We start from the raw sequence: 22,827 nt of genomic DNA on the forward strand, positions 1-22,827 counted from the left end.
TTAAATATTTTAAAATCACACTAAGGCACAGGGGAAAAATAAATTACTATTGCAAAAATAAATACAAACTTTTACAGATCTGGAAAGAGTAAAATGAAAAAAATGAAACAAGTGGTTTGATGTTTAGTCAGTCAGGACAAACACAGGTGGTTGTTACCAAAAGTAGCTCTGAACTCCAGGGGCAGTCAGATAGTCACGTTAGAAATATTTGGAGACTCACTCTCATTTTTATACATGCAGCAGAACCTCAAAACTCACCTCTATTGCTCTGATTTGATACATAATCACAGAACTATTATTTGAGAATCAGATGAAATAAGTTTTGAAAATGCTAAAACATCTGCGTTATATTCTACTTTCTGTCCCTTTATGTTCCCAAGAACATGTCAAGTTTAAACAGCACACTGCATATTCTGGCCCTGAATTTACAGAGGATTTGTCCTTGCGTAGAGTGCATGCCATACCTCTGAAATAACCCATAACCCATCACACCTTTCACTCGCCTGCACGCCTTATTCATCGTCTGCTGAGCCTCATCTGTGATGGTTATACATATGTAAATCTTGCTATTTTTGGTGAGACCAAACAAACAGGAGTTACATTAGCATCCAGCACACTAGCCGCTCACAATCGTTCATACAGATGTCTTCAAAGGGTTAAATCTGCTCTTCACTTAGATTTGCATAAATTTGTTACTGAACAGGGAGGAGCTGTGAGTTCAAATAATGTTACATGCATAATGTTTAACTAAATTAGATGCTTCTATTAAGTGTAGCCAGGTAACACAACAGAAAAGAATAGAAAAAATTGAATAGAATAAACTTTATTGTCCCAGAGGACACAGTGCTACAGTCAGTTGCTTTACATAAAACGTCACAGAGCAACGTAAAACATCTTAAAACAACATTAGTTTGTTTTGACACTGACAACGAGGCAGTGCAAGAGTACTAAAGGGCTTTTGTGTTTTTCTTTTTAGGCTAAAACACCTTTTCACTGGCCGCAGCTTCTTAAAGTGAGCATTTGGATTTATCTGGATTTTTTAAACTGCTGGTCAGACAAAACAAGACATCTGAAGATTGATCAATAAAAGTTGCACCCCTGTTATATATCCAAGACAGCAAAATCTTTGTTTTTGCTTTGGGAGAGATTTAAACATAAGTAGACTGACTTTGACAGTAAGATGTTCCACTAACATATAATATATTTGCATGGACCATAACACAGGTTCAGATTGCACAAACATTTATACTGTACTTAGCCGTTCTTCCAGTAATGTTGATCATTAACGCCAAGAATATATGATCGATCAATTAGTTATTTTCTTTCTCCTCACAGCTAAATGCTGCATCAGTTTGCTGTTGGCTTTTCTCTAACATTGCTCATAGTTTGTTGTATCTTTTGCCAGTTTTTCTTCAGTCTGTGGTCTCATTCGTTACTATAATAATACTGACAGTTTCTCCCACGTTGCACTTTTAAACATATTGAATGAATTCACAGTGTGGGTTAGCTTTAAGCTAAAAAAAAAACAACGAGTGTAGCCTAACAATCTTTCCTCTCTGTCATCTTTCATGGTCGTTCCACACAGAGTGTTCTCATACAAGCCCTCGGGAGCTCATTTCCTCAGTCGACCTGTGAGAGCAATAAGTTTCATAACAACCCAGTGTATCCCAGTGAGTCTGATACTGGTCAAAACAGTAGCTGCCTGCTGAAATTCATTGTGTAGAAAGAAAAACATGCTTAACCGTGGCTTCAAACTCAGGCATGAGTGGTATTTATTTGTGTTATTGATCACTCGTTCATGGTGTTGCTGTTTTTCTTCGTTGCTCCACTGAACTCTGAATTTTATCAATGTTTCAGGCCTTTCACTTCCATTTTCCCTCTTAAAAATGCATTGTGGCGTTTTCTTGTAAACAAACAAAAGTTATGTCAACATTCAATCCTCTTCACATTTCTGTTTGTACTTCCTTTATTTGTTTCCTCGCGTGCTGTGTAGCCCTTTAATTTTAAAGTGACATCAATGAAATATGAAGTGTGGCACGGTTGCCATGGTTTTCTGTGTCACACCTCTTTTATATGTAACAGGTGCCGAAAAAACCTCTGCAAAGGATACACCTGTGCATGCTCATTCATAGCTCCTCCGGCAACCCTCCACTCTCCTCCAGATGCATTTATTGTGGAATGGCATGAATCCAACAGCAGAATATGGATTGTTTTGACCTTTATCATGCATTTTGAAACAGAAAATATTTAAATTACTGTAAAGTATTTTGCTGAACATCCTTTTATTCCAGGGTGATGGAAAAAGTTGCATCCACAGTGCCTCATTAATGTCATGGCTTATTAAATGTGTCATGGCATTTTTCCTCTTAATGTTTAACCGTACAGTAGATTCTCACTGGTAATGAATGTTCTCTTGTGAGAGCTGTGTTTCTGACGAAGCTGCTGTCCCAAGGCAATTGAGAATGAAGCTATTTGGGGGCTTATTTATTTATAGTGTCTATTTCTTGAGGGGAAAAGTCTTTCTTCAGAATACTGCCCCATTCATAAGTAATCCAGTTTTTTAAAGGAAGAGGTTAAAGAAGATTTACCCTCTCAGCATTTACTGATCTAATGCATAACGTGTTTGTTACTTAATGATCTCGCAGCTCCAGGAAGAGGAGGAACATTTCCTGCAGGGATCTCCTTTGGAGCAAAGTGACCACAACTCCAAGGAGTCCTGTGCTGCACCCTGCGCCGCTGAGAAACCTTTTATTTTCCCCCACACTCGTTCACGCCCCCCACTGCTCCCGGCTATGCCCACACTGCCTGAGGAAGAGGAGGACTCCCCAGAGGAGCTGGACAGTTCCTCCAGCTCTCCTAGTACAGTGAGTATCACTTTTTTATAGGACGTACTCTGTAAAGAAAAAGCATGGCAGGAATCTGACGCTGAATAATCAATTTGGCTCTGGTGAGGAAATTCTATCAATGTTGCAATTAAACATCTGTCAACAAAATGCTGCTGTCAGTTTAGCAGCAGAAGCTTTTGAGTCATCCCTCGTCAGTGAGAGGACGCCACACACTTGTTTTATACTCTGGTTACAAATGCTCCCTGTGGTTATCCAGCTGAGGCTGTGCTGTGACAACAATCATTTTCAATCAGTTTTGGCTCTTATGTTAAAGTGTATCTGTAATTCAACTGATTCCTGGATTTTTTTTTTGAGTCTGTGGAGGCCACTTTATCTATCTTTATAGTAAATCATCCATGTTAGGTTGGAAGATGTCTGTCTCCATAAAATGTCATGTTTAATCCTCTTTGGGTCAAATTCGTGATTTATGGTTTTGGGCTATATGAATATAAATTAACTTGAATTGACATCAAGATTTAAAAAAATGCTTGCTGGATGATTGTGACATTTCATTCAAACCCTCAGACTTAATAGGATCTTGGAACCCCAGCGGGAGCAAGTACTTTAAAGGGTCATTTCACCCAACTTACATTTAAAGGTCCCATATTAGGGTTATTTATTATATTTTCAGGTTCACACTTGTATTTTGGGTTTCTATTTGAACATGTTTACATGCTTTAATATTCAAATACATTGTTTTTCTCATATAGTCTGTCTGAATATACCTGTATTCACCCGAAAAAGCCCAGTCTGCTGTGATTGGTCAGCATTTCCAGGTCTTCAAAATCTGCGCTCTCTGTGTCTCTGCACCTTCATTACAGCCAAGGAATGATTGCTATGATACGGCCAGTGATGGCAAGTAACGAAGTACAAATACTTCGTTACTGTACTTAAGTATAATTTTCAGGTAATTTGTACTTTTAGAAGTATTTATTTTTCTGACAACTTTTTACTTTTACTCAGTACATTTGTAACACGATTATCGTTGCTTTCTACTCCTTACGTTTCCCAAAAGGCTTGTAATCTTAAAAACAAACAAAAACATCTATTTTCTTTTTGGCATTGTGACGTATGCACGCCAGCCTGTAGCCTGCGTTTACAGGCTCCTGCCTGCCATCTTGAGAGAGGCACAGCAGAGACACGGCTGTCTGTCCGTCAGTAAATCAGATTGATGATTTTTAGACCCAGGAGGGCTAAGCTATGTTCCAAGAGCTTCGAAAACCTTCTTCTCTTGAAGTTGAACAAACAATTTTGGTACATTAGTTTTCCCTGCCTTCACATTCGACTCGCATAGAGGGATGAAGTGATGTAGTGTAGTGATGAGGATGGCGGTCTAGTATGTGTTATAGTAGTAGTATTGTTGCCTGATGTGCAATTCAAAAGGTTGATTAACAGCTGGACCTACTAGTATAATTTATAACACCACAGTTTAGAAGCCAATCTTGGTCTAAAATGTAATGTTCAGAAGTGTGATGTGTGAACCTGACATGTACAATACAAATGCCTACAGTTGACCATGGTAAAGTACATTAGGATACATCTTGTGTTTTTTCAAACAATGACATTGATTAAATGGATTCCATATAAATTATCGTGTGGTTATTAGCTTTGCAGTGAATCGTGCAATAGAAATACTTTTTACTTTTTATAATACTTTTGAGTTAATCTACTTGAATGAATATTTGGATCAGTACTTTCACTTTTACTTAAGTTGTTTTTTATACAGGTAGTCTTACTTCTACTCAAGTAAAGAATTTGGGTACTTTTTCCATCTCTGGATACGGCACTGTAGCGGCACTTTCTACCTATATACTATATAGTTGTGACATCCCAACCGTACAGAAGTTGTGGCGGCTTGTTTAAAGAAACAGTTTCAGAATATATGTGACTTTCTCTGTGGATTGAGCATTATGATACTTTCACTGTATTTACATAGCACCTCGAACTGCTTTATAAAAAAAAAAAAATCGACATAGTAGTCTCACTTTTTACAAAATTATATCTTTAAAAATATTTTCTTTTCCAAGCCAAAACTATCTGCATGGCTACATACCAGTAGAAGTAAATGGAAATTAAATATTTTTCTCATTTAGGTTAACTGTCCCATTAAATCATGAACAGCCCCGAGATTAGAGATATACTGTGTCTTTTCCAGCATTACAACAATATGACGAATATAATATTGAAGGGGTCAGATTCAGATCCAGAAGTTGATCAAACATCCTCCACACAACAAAGCGTTAAACACTCTGTGGGCATCGCCTTCCGCTGCAGTCACTCATAAACACACAGGCTAGATAAGACATCTCTGCAGAATGTAATGAAGCTGTGTAATCCAGTCTTCAGAGCAGATGCCAACACTATAAAAGTATCCACCTTTACTACAGCACAGCCTTGGCCTTTCTGCTGCATTACCACCAGAAGGAATCCTTTTATTTGGATTCTAGGGCAAAGATAAGTTGAGAGGAGCTCTTAGGGAATTAGTGTTTGATCTCAGTCTGTGTTTACTTGCCTACATACCTTTTATGGTTGGACAAGGATTAAGGATTTTATGAAACAGGAACTGATGACCTATAATTTAAGAAGATGTAAGGTTTTCTAAATGTTTGAAGCTGTGGGGTCATTAAAGGGGTGATCCACCACTTTATACACTGAGTTCAGTTTACACATCACTAGAAGTCCAATTTAGCATGTGGAACTATTATACATATATTATATTATATTATATTATATTATATTATATTATATTATATTATATTATATTATATTATAATGTGTTATGTGGCTCTGGACAGACAGCCTGCATTATGGAAGGTGTAGGATCTTGCAGTCTTTGAAACTTGAACCACACAAGAGAAGAGGACAGGATGTCTTGGCCTCTGCTGCTTCGATTTGGACCATTCATTTTTGCATTGCTTTCATTGCTGAAGTGCTGAGAGAAACAGATTTATCATAACGTTCACATTCAACAAAAATTACCTGAGTGATGATTTGCTCATTTTCATTTTCAATTGCAGATATCCATACTCACAGCAGGCTATACTGTAGGTGCCCGCTTCAACAAACCAAAAATCTATTTCTTTTAATTATAAAGCATTTCAACTTCCGTTTTAAAAAAAATATTATTTTTCAAGCCTTTTAGTAGATAGGAGTTGAACCCTTGGCCACTGCCTTGAGGACCTTCAGCCTCTTTACATTAGGCGACTGCTTCAACCACTGTCCCAGCAGCCACCCCCGAACTTCCCTTTTGTGTTGATTTTGGCGATCCCTGTGGACAAAAGCAGTAGCTAGTGTTTCCATGAGCGCCATGCCGCCTCGTGCCATAAAGATTTTTATCTGGCAAGCGCTCACATTTGTTTTTGAAGTGAGTGAAAGAAAATTATAATTGATGTAACCACAAAATATAACGTCAATAAATAAAATAAAAAATAAAATTCTCTAAAGAATAATCTCCTCCTGCTTCCGTTCATCTGGCTAACGTACTACTCACTGCTAAACATTAAATGTAAACATGTTTCTCTGATTTCATGAGGAATTGGACCCAGTGACGAGTATTAAGAACATAGACATAACCCATCTCCTCACTGATTGTCTTGTTTGCTTTTGTAGGCCATGTAAAGGCATCAGTATTAAATGGAAACTGTTTCATAACCAGTTAAAAACTCCTTGTAGTTACTTTAAGGTGATCCCAATAGCGGACGCAAATCTTTCCTGCTGTCCCTGTAGTTAATGCTGGATTACCAGCTGTTTAAATGTGTTCCACTGTAGCAAAATATAAACTGCATTTTTACCCAATTTTGAGGCCCTGTCTTGTTGAGGATATTACTGTAAAAATCTAGTTTGGATACTTGTATCATGTGCTAATATCATGCATATTTATTGAAAAAAAGTGACACCTATATATATATATATATCTATATATAACAACAGTTTTGCTTTGTTTTATCTTTGACACGTTTGTTTTGTCGTGTATTTTGCACAGTCCACACCAGGCGAAGGCTTAACAGTCATCATGACTGCCCCCACCATCGTCTACCCACAGCAGGCCACTATTGTCCAACAAGAAGGACATCCTATGGAGCAGAACAGGTAATCGTCCACCATCTCAAACACTGAAATAGTTTCCTTCTTTTTTGGCTGCAAATAGGGACAATGTGTCTGTATGATTACTGTTTCCTCTCTCAGGCCACACAGTCCAAGGGCTCGCCTGGCCAGAAACTCCACTGAAGGACCCATCACCACAGTCGGTGGGTAAACCCTGTAACCTTGTGTGTACATACCCACACACACCCACACACACACACACACACACACACACAAAGATTTGTCTTTCAGAGGATGAATCAAAACAAAATACTCGACTGATATGGGTTTTTTAATGGCCAATGCTGATGTTTAGAGAGCAGACTTTATAGTGAGGAATCCCATTTAAATATTTGTTTCAAATTCAAATGCGCTCACAGCCTTTTTAAACTTCTTGTGTGCTCAAAACGTCTTGTGCAAAATGTTTATTTTTAAAGATTTATTACTAATGTTTGAACAGGCAAGCAAGCCTACAGATAAGCGCTGCTACTTTTTTATAACTGCATTTGGTTCGCTTTAACTTGACATGTCTAGAAAAATCTAGAAAACAATGGGAAATCAAAAAGTGCGAGTGTGTGTGTGTGTGTGTGTGTGTGTGTGTGTGTGTGTGTGTGTGTGTGTGTGTGTGTGTGTGTGTGTGTGTGTGTGTGTGTGTGTGTGTGTGTATGTGTATGTGTATGTGTATGTGTATGTGTGTGTATGTGTATGTGTATGTGTATGTGTATGTGTATGTGTATGTGTATGTGTATGTGTATGTGTATGTGTATGTGTATGTGTATGTGTGTGTGTTTGTGTGTGTGTGTGTGTGTGTGTGTGTGTGTGTGTGTGTGTGTGTGTGTGTGTGTGTGTGTGTGTGTGGTCTTTCTCAGACAGCAGAGGTAATGTGATCGACCTGGTAAAAGATCAGCTCCCGGAGCTGCATCTCTCTGATGAGGATCGTCAGAAGAACCTGGAGCTGCTCCAACAGGCCAAGAAGGTCAGCGACCGTTTCCTGACACGCCGCGGCCGCCGCTCCCTCACTGACTCACCCACAGGTAGTGAAGACACACACACAAACATACACACTGTACATAGGAGATAATTTCTTAAGCATGAGTTGAGTCTTAGTGAGTTTATTTTTGAGGGTATCTGGTAAACTGATTTATCCACTGTCCAATTGATTTAGTTTGTTGCTTTAAAAATGGGTTAAAGTCACATTGAACTCAATTAGTCATGTGTTTAATTCACAAATGTTTTTTTTTTCTACAGGTCTTTCTCCAACTCCAACTCCAACTCCGTCGTCCTCGCCATGTTCATCTAGAAGCAGCTCACTGACGGTGGCTCCTCAAACTGGTAATGTGCTATTGAAAACAGATATTTACAACTCGTTTATAACTTTTCTACCCTGTTTTTCTAGAATTCTTTTTTGGTCATTGATCTTTGCAAGACTCATTATGTGGGGCATTTTGTGCTCTTTCAGCTGGAGGACCCACAGAGGCATCCCATGTCAGCTCACAGTCGGTCGGGCAGGTAAAGAAATTATTGTAACCATTGATTAAATAAACAACATTCACTCACGAGTTGCAATGCAGATATTTTTTGATGCATGCTTCTTTCCCCCCGTTAAAACTGACTGAGGTTTCATTTTATTTGCCTTTGTTGTGTTTTTAAGTTGTAAGTAATATTAATAAACACAAGCACATTTGCTATGTTGTCCTCTGTTGTAGCTTCTGGAGGTTCCTTCAGTGCGAGAACAACCGACTCAGGATCAGGAGGTCAGAGTAACAGATTCACTCACTACTTTTCTTTTTATTAATGCAGATATGATGAATTAACGTATTGTCTAATGCACGCCTGAGAGAAAGGTTTGTAGAAGTTATGAAAAAGACAACAATCACACTGGTCAACATGAAAAAACATTGAGAGCCAAAGGCTACAAACATTTTAACAGACATGTAGCAGCGTGACTATGATGGCAGTGTCGGCCGGTCCACCGCTTTGGTCCAGACTGAAATCGCTCAACAGCTGTTGGATGGATGCATGGAACTTTGTGCCGGCATTCATGTTCCCCAGAGGATAAACCCCAACGATTTTGATCCTCTCGAACGTTTCACTTATCTACACCTGCAACATGGAGTTGCACAAAATGTTGTACAAACATTCATGGTTGCCTGATGAAGGATGCTGATATAAACACAACATGAATGCTAAATGTATTAATTCAAGTTAATATCTTGTTAACCTCAGGGCAACAGACTGTTGGTGGACTGGAAGCCCTCTGAGAAGAGGAAAGTGTCCTCTGGGACTCTGACACCCCGTTTTGCTGTTCAGAAGGAGAACTGTGATCCTGCTGCACCTAAGAGTCCTCCAACAGTCGGTAAAGCAGATGAAGGACCTGGTCCAGGCCGAAACCCAAACCAGGTCCCGGCCACAGGGGTAGCCAAGCCCGTCCCCCGACCCCCTACTCAACAAGCCCCCTGTACAGCCGAGATCAAGACGATTGGGGCCTTCCCTCCTCTTATGAGGGCTGTTTCCTGGGATGCTGTAGGCACCCTTAATTCTAGAAACGGAGCCCCGAGTTTCCCTCCTACAGCGGAGGATACATTCGCAGACAAGCCCAGAGATGCTGTCTTCAAGTCCTCAGGGTACAAGGACCTCCCCGCCCAGCAGGGGAGTGTACAGAAACTGTCTAAATTCAGAGAGGTAAAGCATCAGTAACATGACACTGCCTGCATTTTTGGATAAATGCCTCTTTTCTAAAATTACGTGTAAATGCTTTGTTCCTATGTGTGTTTGTGTACACAGGAGCACAAACTGATGCGTAACCAAAGCATAGGGGGATCCAAGTTACCAGATTTGAGTGAAGCTGCTGAACAGGAAAAGGGTAACAGTCTTTGTTTTCCCTCTTGTATGCGACAGAAGACAGAAAGTACTTTCAACAGTACATTCAGCAACGTCGCCAAGGGTGTGCACTTCCTGAATCTCAGGGAAAATCTGTTCCAGTCAGAAAATGATGATGATCTGTTTTTTGTTTTTTTCCCTCTGTGCCACCCATTTACTGGCAACCTCATAACTGAGAAATAAATGCTGTTTACATTTTCCATCAGCAGATGGCATGCTTGTTAAAGCATGTGAGCCAAAGATGAAAATGAGGAGATGGTTTATGTATCGTGTGTGTTTTGGTAAAGATACAGAGCTTTGGACCTGGGACTTGAGACTTTATTTGGACTTGACTGCTCTGAGACTTTACTTAGTTGAAACTTGACAGGCTTAAGATTTGACCCAAAAATGCTTTGACCTATCTATCAACTATCAACACATCTTTGAAGGAAACTGCACACATGTTGTATTTTATTTTATTTATTCATCTTAAAGGTCAGCACTTAGAGACCTTAAAAGCGAGACTGGCACTTTTGAAAGAACACATAATGACTTCTTACAAATGAAAAGTTGAAGTTAGAAGAAATAAAATGCAAATCAGTTATAATGCCTAGTGTTAGCAAACAAGATATATTTAGCAGTGTAAGTAACTTACTGCATCGCTTTACTGACTTTTCTTTATTTTGCTACATTTCAGTATAATTCATTGTCCTGTAGTTGTCACTTTTGTGTACAGTGACTGCTGTTAAGGGAAAGATACACATTCTCACTTTAAAGAGGTGTAGCTTTACGTAGACTTGCACATGATCACTTGAGTCCTGACTTTAACCAGTCTCCAATGACTTGACACTTGAAGCAAAACTTCTCTGGAAAAAAAAGGCCAGTTAACTTTCTTTAGGTCTGATTTATGTGTCTGCAGCTTCTCCAAACTCAGCCAGCAGTGAGGAGGCAAAGGAGAAGTCAGACGCCATGCCAAACATTTCAGACGTGATGCTGAGAAAACTCAAACTCCACCGAGGTCTACCAGGCTGGTGTGTAACAAACCAACTGTTGCTTAAGTTAACTTTTTTCTTTTACCTTGCTAAAAAATAACCTTCCTTGCATCTTAATATTAACAAAATACTTATGTACATTACTTTTCATAATAACAGTTCCTCTTTGATTTTGTTCCAGTGCACCCCCTCTCACTGAAAAAGAAGTTGAGGTTGGTATCTGATCTTTACGGGATTTTGGGTGATTTTCACAATATTTCTGCTAAAAAAATAAAGATACAATTCACAAAAACATCAAATTATTCCCTTTTATGATTAAGCATTTAAAGTTACCACTTTAATTACTGGTTAGCTTAGCTTAGCGTAGAAATTGGAAAGGGGGGACTGTTAGCTTGGCTCTGTTCAAGCACAATACTAACACTAATTAACATGTTACATCTCGTTCGTTTATCCATCCATCCATCCATCTTCAAGCGCTTGTCCCTATCGGGTTGGGGGGGGGGGGGGTGTAGCCAATCCCAGCTGACCTTGTTCGTTTAATCTGTAAAAAGGGTTTCTTCCTGGTTTCTTTGCTTTTTGTCTGGCAGCTGAGTTTTGAACAGATTAGACATTGACAAGCAAGATATAAAGAGTTGATCAGTGAGCTTTAGAGGTGCTGGTAGGTGGATTTAGTTACAGAGTCCGCCAAGCTGTTTCCCCCTGTTTACAGTCTTTATGCTAAGCTAAGCTAACAATTACCTGGCTATAGTATAGCTTCATAATACCGTGCAAGACATGAGAGTGCCATCAATCGTCTCAACTAACTCTCTGCAAGAAAGTAAAAATGTATATTTCCCCAAATTTTGGACTATTTCCTTTAATAACTTAACATTTTAAAAGTCACTTTGGTGGTATATGAAAGTCTGAATAGTAGTAAGAGACTCAACTTATTCACAATTTAAACTGGTATATAGCAAAAGCAAACAATAATAATAAAAGAATTTGCCTCAAATTAAATATATTCAATTTGATATTCTCATTTTCATTTCTGCCTTCAAAACACTCAACAGTAATTCTGTGCATGACTCATACAGTGGGTCATAAAACTGACCACCAACAATAATCTGTTTACTTTGAACAAAACAGTTGCAAGCAGATCTGTTGTTCCACTCACTGCTGAACATTTGCCAGGTGTTCTGTTACCAAAGTAGCTAATTACACCTTCGTAAAAATTGGCTGCCTGAGTTAGGCGGTGTTCTGTCAAAAGGAAAGTGTTTTACTCTTCCTGATCAGACCGAAGAGACCGAGAGTGATTTCCTGTGGAGAAAAAATGCAAACATTAATGACGCGGTTGTGCTCAGGCTGCAGCCCCTCTCGCTGCTCCCTCGGGGATGTGTCTGGATCAGGACAGTCAGAGGTCATATATTTCCTCTCAGCTGTGGCCGATGTAGGTTGGAAAACTGTGCAGGCTGGCTTTGATCAACGTAGCAAAAACATCAAGAGGTCAAACGTCAGAATCACAGCTTGTTCCCCATGCTCGTCTCAGGGCTTCACAATTCTCTCTCAAAAGTGAACCTATAAAAATGCATATTAGTATTATACAAACAACTGTGTGTGCGGCACTGTGGGAGAGTTTTCTATGCATTCCTCTGATTTATTCCTCTGAGTTGGAGTGCTGCCAGCACCAGCAGTTCATCTGTATTTAATGTGCTGTTTAATGTACCATTCTGAGTGTTATATCGCAGTCATTTCCTCCCCACAGAACGCATTTGTCCAGCTGTCACTGGCATATCGTAATGACAACTACACTCTGGAGATGCGGCTCAAACAGGCAGAGAGAGAGAGGAACCTGACTGAGGAAGACACCGAGAAAGAACTAGAAGAGTTCAAAGGAGCACTGAAGGTCAGCCTTCGAAAACAGCAGCTGATATTGGATAGAAAAGAACAATTCCCTCTGGCTCTTTAGTGCTTGTTCATCTGTTTAATGTTTCCTGGAAGTGCCCCACAGTAAATATTTATCTTGTCTGAGTCCAATCTCAGGTACAAAGAGAACACTGATGTACACTTTGTCTTCCTGAGAGAGTTGTAACGAGATGTTGTGTTTCTTGTAGATGACTTCTCCCCAGTGGCAGAACCTGGAGCAGCGCGAGGCCTACCAGCGCCTCATAGAGACGGTAGCGGTGCTGCACCGACTGGCCACGCGGCTCTCCAGCAGATCAGAGATCGTCGGAGCAGTTCGACAGGTGCAGTTATACAAACGCATGCAGATGACAATGCAAACCGTTAGTGACAGAAAAAGAGAATGGTGCAGTGTGTAAATATACAGTTCATCTTATTGTTTAAACGATTCTGTCTTCGTCAGGATGTCTCTGGGCCTCTGGGACGCCTGTTTGGCAGCATTGTTAAAATTACGGGGAAGATTTTTATCTGATATCATGGCCGACTTCGTCCCGTCCAAAGCAAACATCAGTTATAGAGCAAATTTACTGTTTTTGCAGTAAAGAGGTCTTTAGCTGTTTATAACCTCAAACCGCTCAAATGAATTACCACATATTTATGTCTTTTCTTTGAACTGCTGCCAATCTGTTAATAACAATATAATTATAAGGCTCTATCAGCTGCACAGAAATGTAGGCTCATATAACATTTTCATCTAATTAAGATGACTAGAAGTCTCTATTATTTCAATGTTAAACGGATAGATAGGATATTTTTAAGTCGGATTATGTGAGGTAGCACCTACAGTAGATGGCGGTCGGCACGCCCCCAATTTTGGAGAAGCAGGCAGGAGGACAGGCATGTAAGCTAAGCAATACACTGCTGTGGATGTGAGCAGCATCAAAACGTATCTTAGCCACCTAAAAAAGGACCACCCAAAAACTCAATATCAGTTTGCGTAAGTGTACACTATATTAAGAGTATTTTCACTGCTTTACCTAGCTGTCAGACAGCCCTCTAGTTTTAAGGAGAACTGAAGCCATTATCTATATACTCTTTGACAAAAAACTTTTGCCTCACAGGACACGGGAGTTGTTGGTCTAATGCTGCCTTAAGTTTGTTTGTTTTATTAGTTCCTAACCCCTGTGTTCTGCAAGGTAAAATTGTTGTTTTTGTCAATGGAGTCTGGTGGATTTGAAGAAGGCATGTTAACAGCTTCAGTTGTCCCAAAGTAAACTTAAACAGGGCTGTCTGTTGTCAAGGCAAACAGTGAAAATATTCTTTATATAATAGCGTACACGTAAACTGATATATATATATATATATATATATATATATATATATATATATATATATGTTTTTAAGGTGGCTAAAATATGTTTAGCTTATATACAGTATAAAGCAGGCTTTATTGTTACTTTTTTCTTAAAGTAAAGTTTTTCTCTTCATGAGCTCTGTGTAGATTTAAATATATATATATATAAGTCAAATGTATGCTGGACATTCATATTGTTTATTTATTTATTAAAAATATAGATGTGTCTCTTTGCTTTAAGGTAGTATATAAGTTTGGTTCTGTGCTCAATATTGTAATACAGTCTTGTATTTTTCATTGTGCAACAGGAGAAACGTATGAACAAAGCCACCGAGGTCATGATGCAATATGTGGAAAACCTAAAGAGGACTTATGAGAAGGACCATGCAGAGCTGATGGAGTTCAAGAAGCTGGCCAACCAGAATTCAAATCGCTGTTATGGAGGGTCCGTAGACACCGGAGGTGAGATAGCGCTGGTGACAACATTCACATCAGGCACAGGAAAACACAGAGAATGAAGCGCAGACAACTTGACATTACATTTCTCATTACAAGTTAATGGTTTTTGGGCTTGCATAAAACTGTATTCTGTGTTTTTTTTGTATATCTCTCTACAGATGATGGAGTTCCGCGGCCATCGAGATCCATGTCTCTCACCCTGGGAAAGGTAAGCACTTCTCTTTCTCAAGTTTTTTTTAGTGCTGAAATGATTACTCGATCACCAGAAAATTTGTGCCAAAAACTCTCTGATTCCAGGTGCTTTTCTCTATTTCATATGGTTGTAAATTGAATGTCTTGGATTTTGAACTATTAGTCAGTCAAAACAAGCAATTTGAAGACATGTTTTGTGTTTGTGTTTATCTTGTAATAAAACTAAAACGTTTACTATGATCCCCTCTTTTTGGTTTACAAAAATGTCCAAAAGCTGTCCTGTTTTTTAAGCTCTTTTGTGTTTCTCGGATAATGTATGAAATCGTCTCTTATTTCAGAGACATCACCGTACCTTTGTAGTTGTAAATGTCCAGACATTTTGCATCCCTAATATTCTCATTTTCCCTTCTTAACAATGGCACGTGTTCTGTCTCCTTTTCACCCGGCCCTCACTAGGCTCTGCCCAGGCGTAGGGTGAGCGTAGCGGTGGTGCCTAAGTTTAACCTCCTGAACATCCCAGGTCAGTCCCCAGTTACAGCCAGCCCAGGCCCCAACGTGGGACCCACAGCTGGTGCTGCTCTTCCTGTCCTGGTAGGTCTTCCTGTCCTGTCCTGTCCTGTCCTGTCGGGAAATTATGGGAAATTACATCTCAAGCTTATAATGCACTGACACCCACTCTACCAGAGTGACTGTTGAGGGGAAGTTACACTATGTACAGTGGGTTAGTGTTTAGGACATCTTGGGACATGATTTTTTTAGGAAATCAACTAGTTTCTTTCCATTTCTAAATAGATAGTATACAAGTTATAGTATTTTGCAATGTAAACCCATTGCTGTAATTCACTGGTCATCAGTAATAAATTCTCTATTTTTATATCACAAAAAGGCACAAATCAGAGAAAAGCCCTTAATATGAATATAAATGCGTGTTGCAGAATTTTTCTTCTTTTCTCTCCTATTAATAATTTAAAAACCCCATAGATATCCTTAAACAATATTAAACACTCTTCTCTTTAGTGTGAAGCAAATGATGTGAAAACCAACGCTCCCGCAGAGGCGCCACAACCAGCAGCAGAATGGTATGTTTTATGTACTTGCATGTGTTTTGCTTACACGCACACATACACACATGACTGCATGTACAGTATGCACACATACCATTGGTTTTCAAGGTCACCACAGAGTCCTTAAAACAATGGGCCAAGACAAGACTGAACTTGTAATCATTCTTATCAAAAGCATTCTGTGCTGCAGTGGGACCTTTTTCTTGTTTGTGTGACCTTCAGGATGTGTTTTACGGTGCAGAGAAAGCCCCAGTGGAATGAAAATAACCCTGACAGTATAAAAAATAATCAAATCCTGCTGCAGTTGATGGATATGCTATCTTGGGTCGTAATCTAAACATTTGTGCAAAGAGTTTGACAAAGTGCAGGCACAAGGCTCCAATCACATCCTGGTTATAAAGAGAGCCTGAGTGGAGCTCTCAAGTGTCTAGATGTTCTGTGAGGAGACAAGAATAGCAATAACAAATGTGCAAAGTGCCAGCTCCATTTTTTTTTCTTCGCACTCGCCTGTAATGCACGCTTCCACTCCCAATGCTGCAGTTTGTCCATTATAAAACAAGGCCATGGTGTTGTGATGGAACCTGAATGTTCACTCATCTCGGTTTTATAACGTCTGCTGTGGTGGCTGATTGTTCTTTCCGAAACAATGCAGTGGAAAGAGTGCATCGGAGCAGGAAAGTGAGCCAGCCAAGCCTCCAGTCAACTTAGAGGAGATCAGAGCCGAGATCAGAGCCGAGTTCAAGGCAAAGATCGAGGAGGAGTATAAAAAAGGGTGAGGCCTTCTCTCATCCTTAACTACATACAAATATGGGACTTTTATGGGACTCATCAGTTATGTTGTTGTTGTGCAGAATAAGTCCAATATTATATGTTACTTCCTGATGGTAGGGCATCAGTATTATAACTTTATATCCTTGGATCTTGCTGGTAAATTTTAATGTTTCAAATGCAGCTACCAAGAGGGACTGAAGGATAGCAAAGTGCTCCAGGAGGAGAAGCAGGAAGAGGAAAACACTGCAGAGAAAATTCTGGAATTGAAGAATAAGGATGAAGAAAGCGGAAAGAGGAGAAGGACAATCAGGTAAACTAAAGCTGCTGCTAAAAAAGAAATATGTGACAGTTCTTTGACAGTTTTGGCATAAGCAGACCAAACAATCAAACCGGGCCACAAAACATAATCGAAAAAGAGTAAAAGAAATCCGTGTCAGTATTATATGCATCTTTTAACTTTGGAGGTATATTTTGTTACTGTGCACACCTATTAGGCACTTGAATGTTTATAATCAAACATCTGTCATTTGTATCCTGTTGGTTAATAATGATGATGATGAGTCAGTGATAAGAGCAAGTCTTTATGTAGCTCTACAGAGTTTGTGTATGATAATCCGTGAATGGTAAAACATACAACAAAGATAAATCAGATTTAAAGGAATAAACTCTCATGTTCATTATTCTTGAAAAATATTTCTAATATCTCTTTGATGGGTTCAAGATAGATTATATAAGTTTTTTGCCGTTAAATATTCAGATACATATTTTTCATTTAAAGAATACACATACAAAACTGTTGACAGCTGTGACGTTATTGTCTTCACAGGAGGACGGAGGAGGTCCTGGTTCTTCTTGGTAGCTTTTGTCCCAAGATTCCCTTGAATCGCCGCCTCCTCTGGACCGCCCTGACACTGTTTGTGGTGATGTGTCTGGTTATCAGTATTTTTACATTCTTCAGTGACTACTACAAGAGACGTGAGGACACGTAAGCAAAGACGGACTTTGAGTGTAGCAGAACAACCAAAGAACCCCAGAACAGAATAACAGAGTCGTCCTCCGTGTCACTCGGACTCACTTGAATCCATGACCCTGACTCCGGAGGGCCAAAGACATTTTGGGAGGCTTTATGGATAATATTACCTTTGTCATAGTTAAAAGCATTAAGTTATCATTTTGTTTGGGTTGAAAATTTGACAGATTGCTGCAGCAAGAAAAAAAGGTAATTTCTGTTTAGGGACCAATTATATAGTGTGCTGATATATAAAACTAGATGCATACGTAATGATATGTTCTGGTTTGGGTGATGAATGGCACTTTCCATTAAATGCCACACTCTAATGTTGAAGTATAATCTCTCAGGTCCAATAGATGATAGAGCCCCTGAGATATTTTGAACTAAAATTTAAAGATATAGAAAATAAAGGAATGTGTTATGTTTTGTTTTAATGTCTATAATGTGTATTTAATTACTTTAAAATATAAGCACATTCCACAGTTATTCCTTAAGTGCAATATTTTGCAGCTGATGGTTCTTGTTTGTGCCATTTTGGATTGTGTCTTCAGAGCACTGAGATGTTTTCTTCTTGTATGAGAGCACTGATTAGATGGCATGAGGCTTATTTTGATCTTCTTTGCACATATGTGCCTAATTTTGTTGTTTGTTCTTCGTGGATTTGATTCCCTGCCACTTCACCTTTAAATAAAGGTGCCTAAAAAGACATTGTATTCATTTCTATTGAGAAATATAAGGTGCTACCGAAGCTAGTTGGTTATATAATCTCTCTTCTACCATGATAACATCTAACTTTTCTTTTATACTATATATGGGGGCAATGGATTCAAGACGTTATTAGCATAACATTCACATATCACATTTATGTTGGTATGGTGACAGTTGCATACAAAAGTTTCTGGCTTCCTGGTAAATATAAGTCTAGTATTCATCCTCTCTCTGTATTTGGTCTCTACCAACTCCTGAAGGAAAATCTGTCTCTTTAGCTGCTAAATGCTCCACTATGGTCACTAGAGAGCTGCTAATTATGTCTGTCTGATGTTTGGAGCTGAGCTTTCTCGCTAAAGCCATTTTAAAGGTATAGTTTGACATTTTGCAAAGTACACTTATTGGCTTTCTCGCCTAGAGTTGGATGAAGTTTGATACCATTTTCATGTCTGTATGGTAAAATGAAGCTATCGCTGGTTAGCTTAGCACAAATACTTAAAATAGGGTAAACCGCAAGCCTAGCTCTTTCCAGTGGTAACTAAATCCACCTACCTGCATCTCTAAAGCTCGGTAATTAACATTTAATATGCCGTATTGTTTCTCGAAACATCAAAACAAAAAGTTGGATTCTTGACGTCAATGTGAGGTTACGAAATAGCCGTTCCCCCTGGTAATTCGCAAAATCTGCATGGTTTACTAGGCTCCAGTAGGTGTGCCGGCTCTTGAGGCCAATTTGACAGCCATGTGAAGCCATTGCCCAAAAAGACCCATAGACATTGGGAAAGAGACACCTGTAAATAATTGGATGTTTCTTTATTTATTTTCTGTGTAACAAACCCCGCAACATGATTTATATTACTTTCATCATCGTCATCATTAAATTAATAATGGCTGAATTCGATTTTAACTGCTTCAGTTTCAGAATCCTGTTATTGTCATACTGTCAAAATGTCTGCTGTGAGAAAAAGGTCTATGCCGATTATATTTTCTTCTCTTTTCTCATTTTCCCACCATATCATGTCATCTCAGGAGCTTAGCTTAATTACCTCAGGAAACCATTTAACGTAATGTAATTTAACTCTAGAAGGTCTTGAATTGACTCTGGAGACACACAAACGCATTAAGAGAAGTTAAAAGTCCTTTTCCGTAGCTCCCAATTGTCATATATTTTGCTCTCATTGACACCTCACATCTGACAAAAACACTCCTGTGCGTTCGTCAGCCCTGCGTCATTTCCTGCCGTCAGGGCTCATGTGGAGATGTTTTTGTGGAAGTGGGACGTCGTCGTGTGCCAAAGGCTCATCAGAGGATGCCAGAGATCATAAGCATGTTCATGACTGAGTTATTCCCCATGGGAGGAAATCATTTGGACAAGGTGCCCACTGTCAGATGTCAGTAACAGTGCAAATCACTTATTCTATGAGGACATGCTTAAACCGCATTTATTTCAAGCTGTATTTTCACTTAAATCCAATAATTGTTTTGCTTAGATTCTTAACTCAAAGAACAATTCTGCTTAATTCGTCATTAGGCCTTTTACAGAATTTGTGCAGCGTTATCTCCTGTTGACATATTAGTTTTATCTCTTTGTCTCCTGGGCCCTGCTCCTAGAACATATGATGGCTCTTGATCTGACCCATGAGCAGTACTTCCCTCTTCCTTTTCCTCTGCTTTCTGGCGATAGCAGAGTCCCCCCCCCCCCCCCCCACTGGGCAGAATCGACTGTATTTAACCCTGTCATTTGGTTCACAAGCGCATACTTTGCATCATTTGTCATCGCTCTGCATTCATCCGACTCAACTCTGACCAGTCATAAATATGAACTGGCTTTGCATCACATTGGTGTTGTCAGTTACTTCAGTCATCTCGGATCGAAATATTGACAGAATCCGCATCAGAGGTAAGTAATTAAAGCATTTTTTAATATTTATTCATTTTTGTCTGTAGATAAAAGTAGGCAACACTTTTTACTGCAAGAAACTAAATCTATAAGTGTTTTTTATGCTGTTTCTAGTTTTTCCAGCAGAAAACCAAAGTATTGCTGGAGTATTCCAGGTTAGCGGCTTAAATTACCTCAACCAGCCTCAGTACACCTTCAATGCCTCTGAAGCTCGGAGGATCTGCTCGTCCCTTGGAGTGAACATCGCCTCAAAAGCACAAGTGCAAGACGCTCTCACTAGAGGTTTAGAAACATGCAGGTAGGACCAAAGAATACATGATCACCTCAGTCATCTCTGTGGAGTTTGGTGAAAAGTGAATGATGTTGTGTCATGTTTTTTGATTTCTGTTTTTTTATTTAGGTTTGGATGGATTGATGAACATTTAGTAGTCATTCCCCGCATCAAAGCTCTTTCTAACTGTGGCCAAAACCAGACAGGCTTGGTGAAATGGCGAACCCCTGTTACAAATAAGTTTGATGTGTTTTGCTTCAATGAATCAGGTATGACATATGTATTTGTCACTGGTGCTTAACATTACAAAATAAGAGGCAACAGTTAGTTGGAAATATTATGCATGCAGCGTTGGAAGAAGTATTCTGATGCTTTACTTAAGTAAAAGTAACAATACCTCAGAGTACAAAAACTCTACTAAAGTAAAAGTCCTGCATTGAAAATATACTAATAAGTACAGTACAAGTATTATCAGAAACATTTACTAAAAGTATCTAAAGTAAAAGTACTCATAATGCTGTAAAACTGCTCTTTTACTCTTTATACATTGTATAATTGTATTATTCTAATTATTGATGCATTTATGTATCTATGTTAAATGCAGTTAGGTAGTTTAAAATATGCTACATACAAAACAAGATGCACTGACATCATGTTACATAAATTCATCATATGTTCTGTTTGTACAATTTTAGTCTGTGAGTAACTAAAGCTATCAAGTACAATACTTGAGTTAATGAGTTACAGCCCACCACTGCATGCATGCTATCCTTAACTGACCTTTTGTTCTTCAAACAAAACAAATAGTTTAATAATGTCGACTCAGGCTGTGCTAACAAGTTATTTTATTCACATTTGGACTGAATTTGGATTAAGATGCATTTTTGTTTCTATTCTACATGCCCTGTTTTTCATGGGAAACAACTTTGCTCCAAATTTCATGAGAAATGAATGTTTAATGTTTTATAAAATGTTTGTTTAACAGGATACATAAACTAAATATGTACCATTATTGCTCGGAGCCCATCCAGAAATGCCTTTTTATATTTTCCTGTATCATGTCAAGGCAACTGTACAAGGACTTCACTATAGTTGCAAACTTATCTTATCTCTCATGTCCTTTATTTACATTCAAAGATGCAGCAACACAATTGCAGGATGCAACAACTGATAGTCTTTTGAACGAGAGGGATTTCTCAGGGCAAACCCAGTCTCCCTCTAAGACCCCAAGCTCCACCCACACCACCCACACCACCCGCACCACGCACTCTACGTCCTCCACAACTCCTCAAACCATAGACAGTGAGGCAGAGCCAGCCCGGTTTGTCGGCAGTCAACAAAGCTCAGCTGGAGGTATGCGGATTTTGTTCACAAGGGAATTAATGCTGTGGAGGAACTTTTTGTCATATTCGATTCATACTGCAAAGAAAACACAGTACAAGTAAAAACCATATGAGAAACAACTACAAAAGACCTTTTATCATAAGTGTTTGGATGTGATTTGTGTGTTTGTATGACTAATGTATTTTCCCCTTCATGTTTTATTGTTCCAGCAAAGACTATACTCATCACTTCAACTTGTGCCCTTCTCCTTATTGCAATAATCATCATTGCATACCTAAAAATGTGAGTGGTTTTCCATTTGAACATTAATACTGAGGCCTCAAGGCAGATTTGTTGTGGTAAAATGATGTATGATGAAGTATATAAAGAATCAGTTAAGAGTGGAATGGTTCTTAATTGGCTCGATACTATATATACTAGAGTACTCCTCAAGCTGTGACAAAACATCTTTCTTTCTTTAGTGCATCGTGTGATTTGTTTCTTTCTCTCTGTGAAAAGGAGAAGGAGTGGTGCCCTGAGCTCTGACATGAAGCAGCAGCAAGAGTACATCGAGACAGAAGAGTGGACGTGTGTGAAGAATATAAAAGTTACCAAGAAAGCCGCTGAGGAAGATGAGAGGATAGAAGTGGATGATGATGCAAGTTAAATATTTTTTCTGATGAGATATTTTTTAGAAGTACTCCATGGACAACTACTGAGTTTGTTTATTTGTTTTTTAGGACAAAGATGCATCCCTTGTTTTTTGTGAAAGTAATGTAAATGCATGGCCATGAAGACCATCTATTTTTGTATATATATACTGTATATACAGTATGTGCGTGTGTGTAAGTATTTTTAGTCATCTGATGTTATTAAATGGTGCTGTTTAGCCACTAGATGGCAATGTTTGCTATACAATAAATGTGATGTTTATCATAACTATTTCATATAATGAACATACATGTGAATGCAATGTTAACAAGGCATATGTCATAAAGAACTACCAAAACGTTAATATATTGATATTTTTTCCAAACCTCTTTGAAACAAGCTACTTTAGAGAGACAGGAAATGGA

The 22,827-nt window shown here is 38.8% G+C and overlaps 2 protein-coding genes across 2 annotated transcripts; both read left to right on the top strand.

Annotated features, from left to right (window-relative positions):
- The first annotated feature begins 2,728 nt into the window (after positions 1-2,728).
- On the top strand, positions 2,729-17,874 carry mrvi1 (murine retrovirus integration site 1 homolog). Its single transcript, XM_083920210.1, has 19 exons — positions 2,729-2,864; positions 6,868-6,974; positions 7,071-7,132; positions 7,838-8,002; positions 8,217-8,305; positions 8,675-8,722; positions 9,195-9,650; positions 9,753-9,855; positions 10,747-10,858; positions 11,001-11,031; positions 12,561-12,701; positions 12,910-13,041; positions 14,360-14,513; positions 14,669-14,718; positions 15,159-15,293; positions 15,720-15,781; positions 16,419-16,538; positions 16,719-16,847; positions 17,364-17,874. Exons 1-19 carry the CDS (start codon positions 2,793-2,795, stop codon positions 17,524-17,526), a joined length of 2,331 nt encoding a protein of 776 aa, XP_083776336.1. The 5' UTR covers positions 2,729-2,792; the 3' UTR covers positions 17,527-17,874.
- A 2,151-nt stretch (positions 17,875-20,025) lies between these two features.
- lyve1a (lymphatic vessel endothelial hyaluronic receptor 1a) lies at positions 20,026-22,766 on the top strand. The gene is made up of 6 exons (XM_083911774.1): positions 20,026-20,157; positions 20,272-20,455; positions 20,558-20,697; positions 21,566-21,781; positions 21,982-22,054; positions 22,271-22,766. The coding sequence occupies exons 1-6, from the start codon at positions 20,076-20,078 to the stop codon at positions 22,416-22,418; spliced, it is 843 nt and encodes a 280-aa protein (XP_083767900.1). The 5' UTR covers positions 20,026-20,075; the 3' UTR covers positions 22,419-22,766.
- Positions 22,767-22,827: the final 61 nt, after the last annotated feature.

The sequence above is a fragment of the Echiichthys vipera genome, assembly GCF_963691815.1.
Source record: "Echiichthys vipera genome assembly, chromosome: 1".
Taxonomy (NCBI): Eukaryota; Metazoa; Chordata; class Actinopteri; order Perciformes; family Trachinidae; genus Echiichthys; species Echiichthys vipera.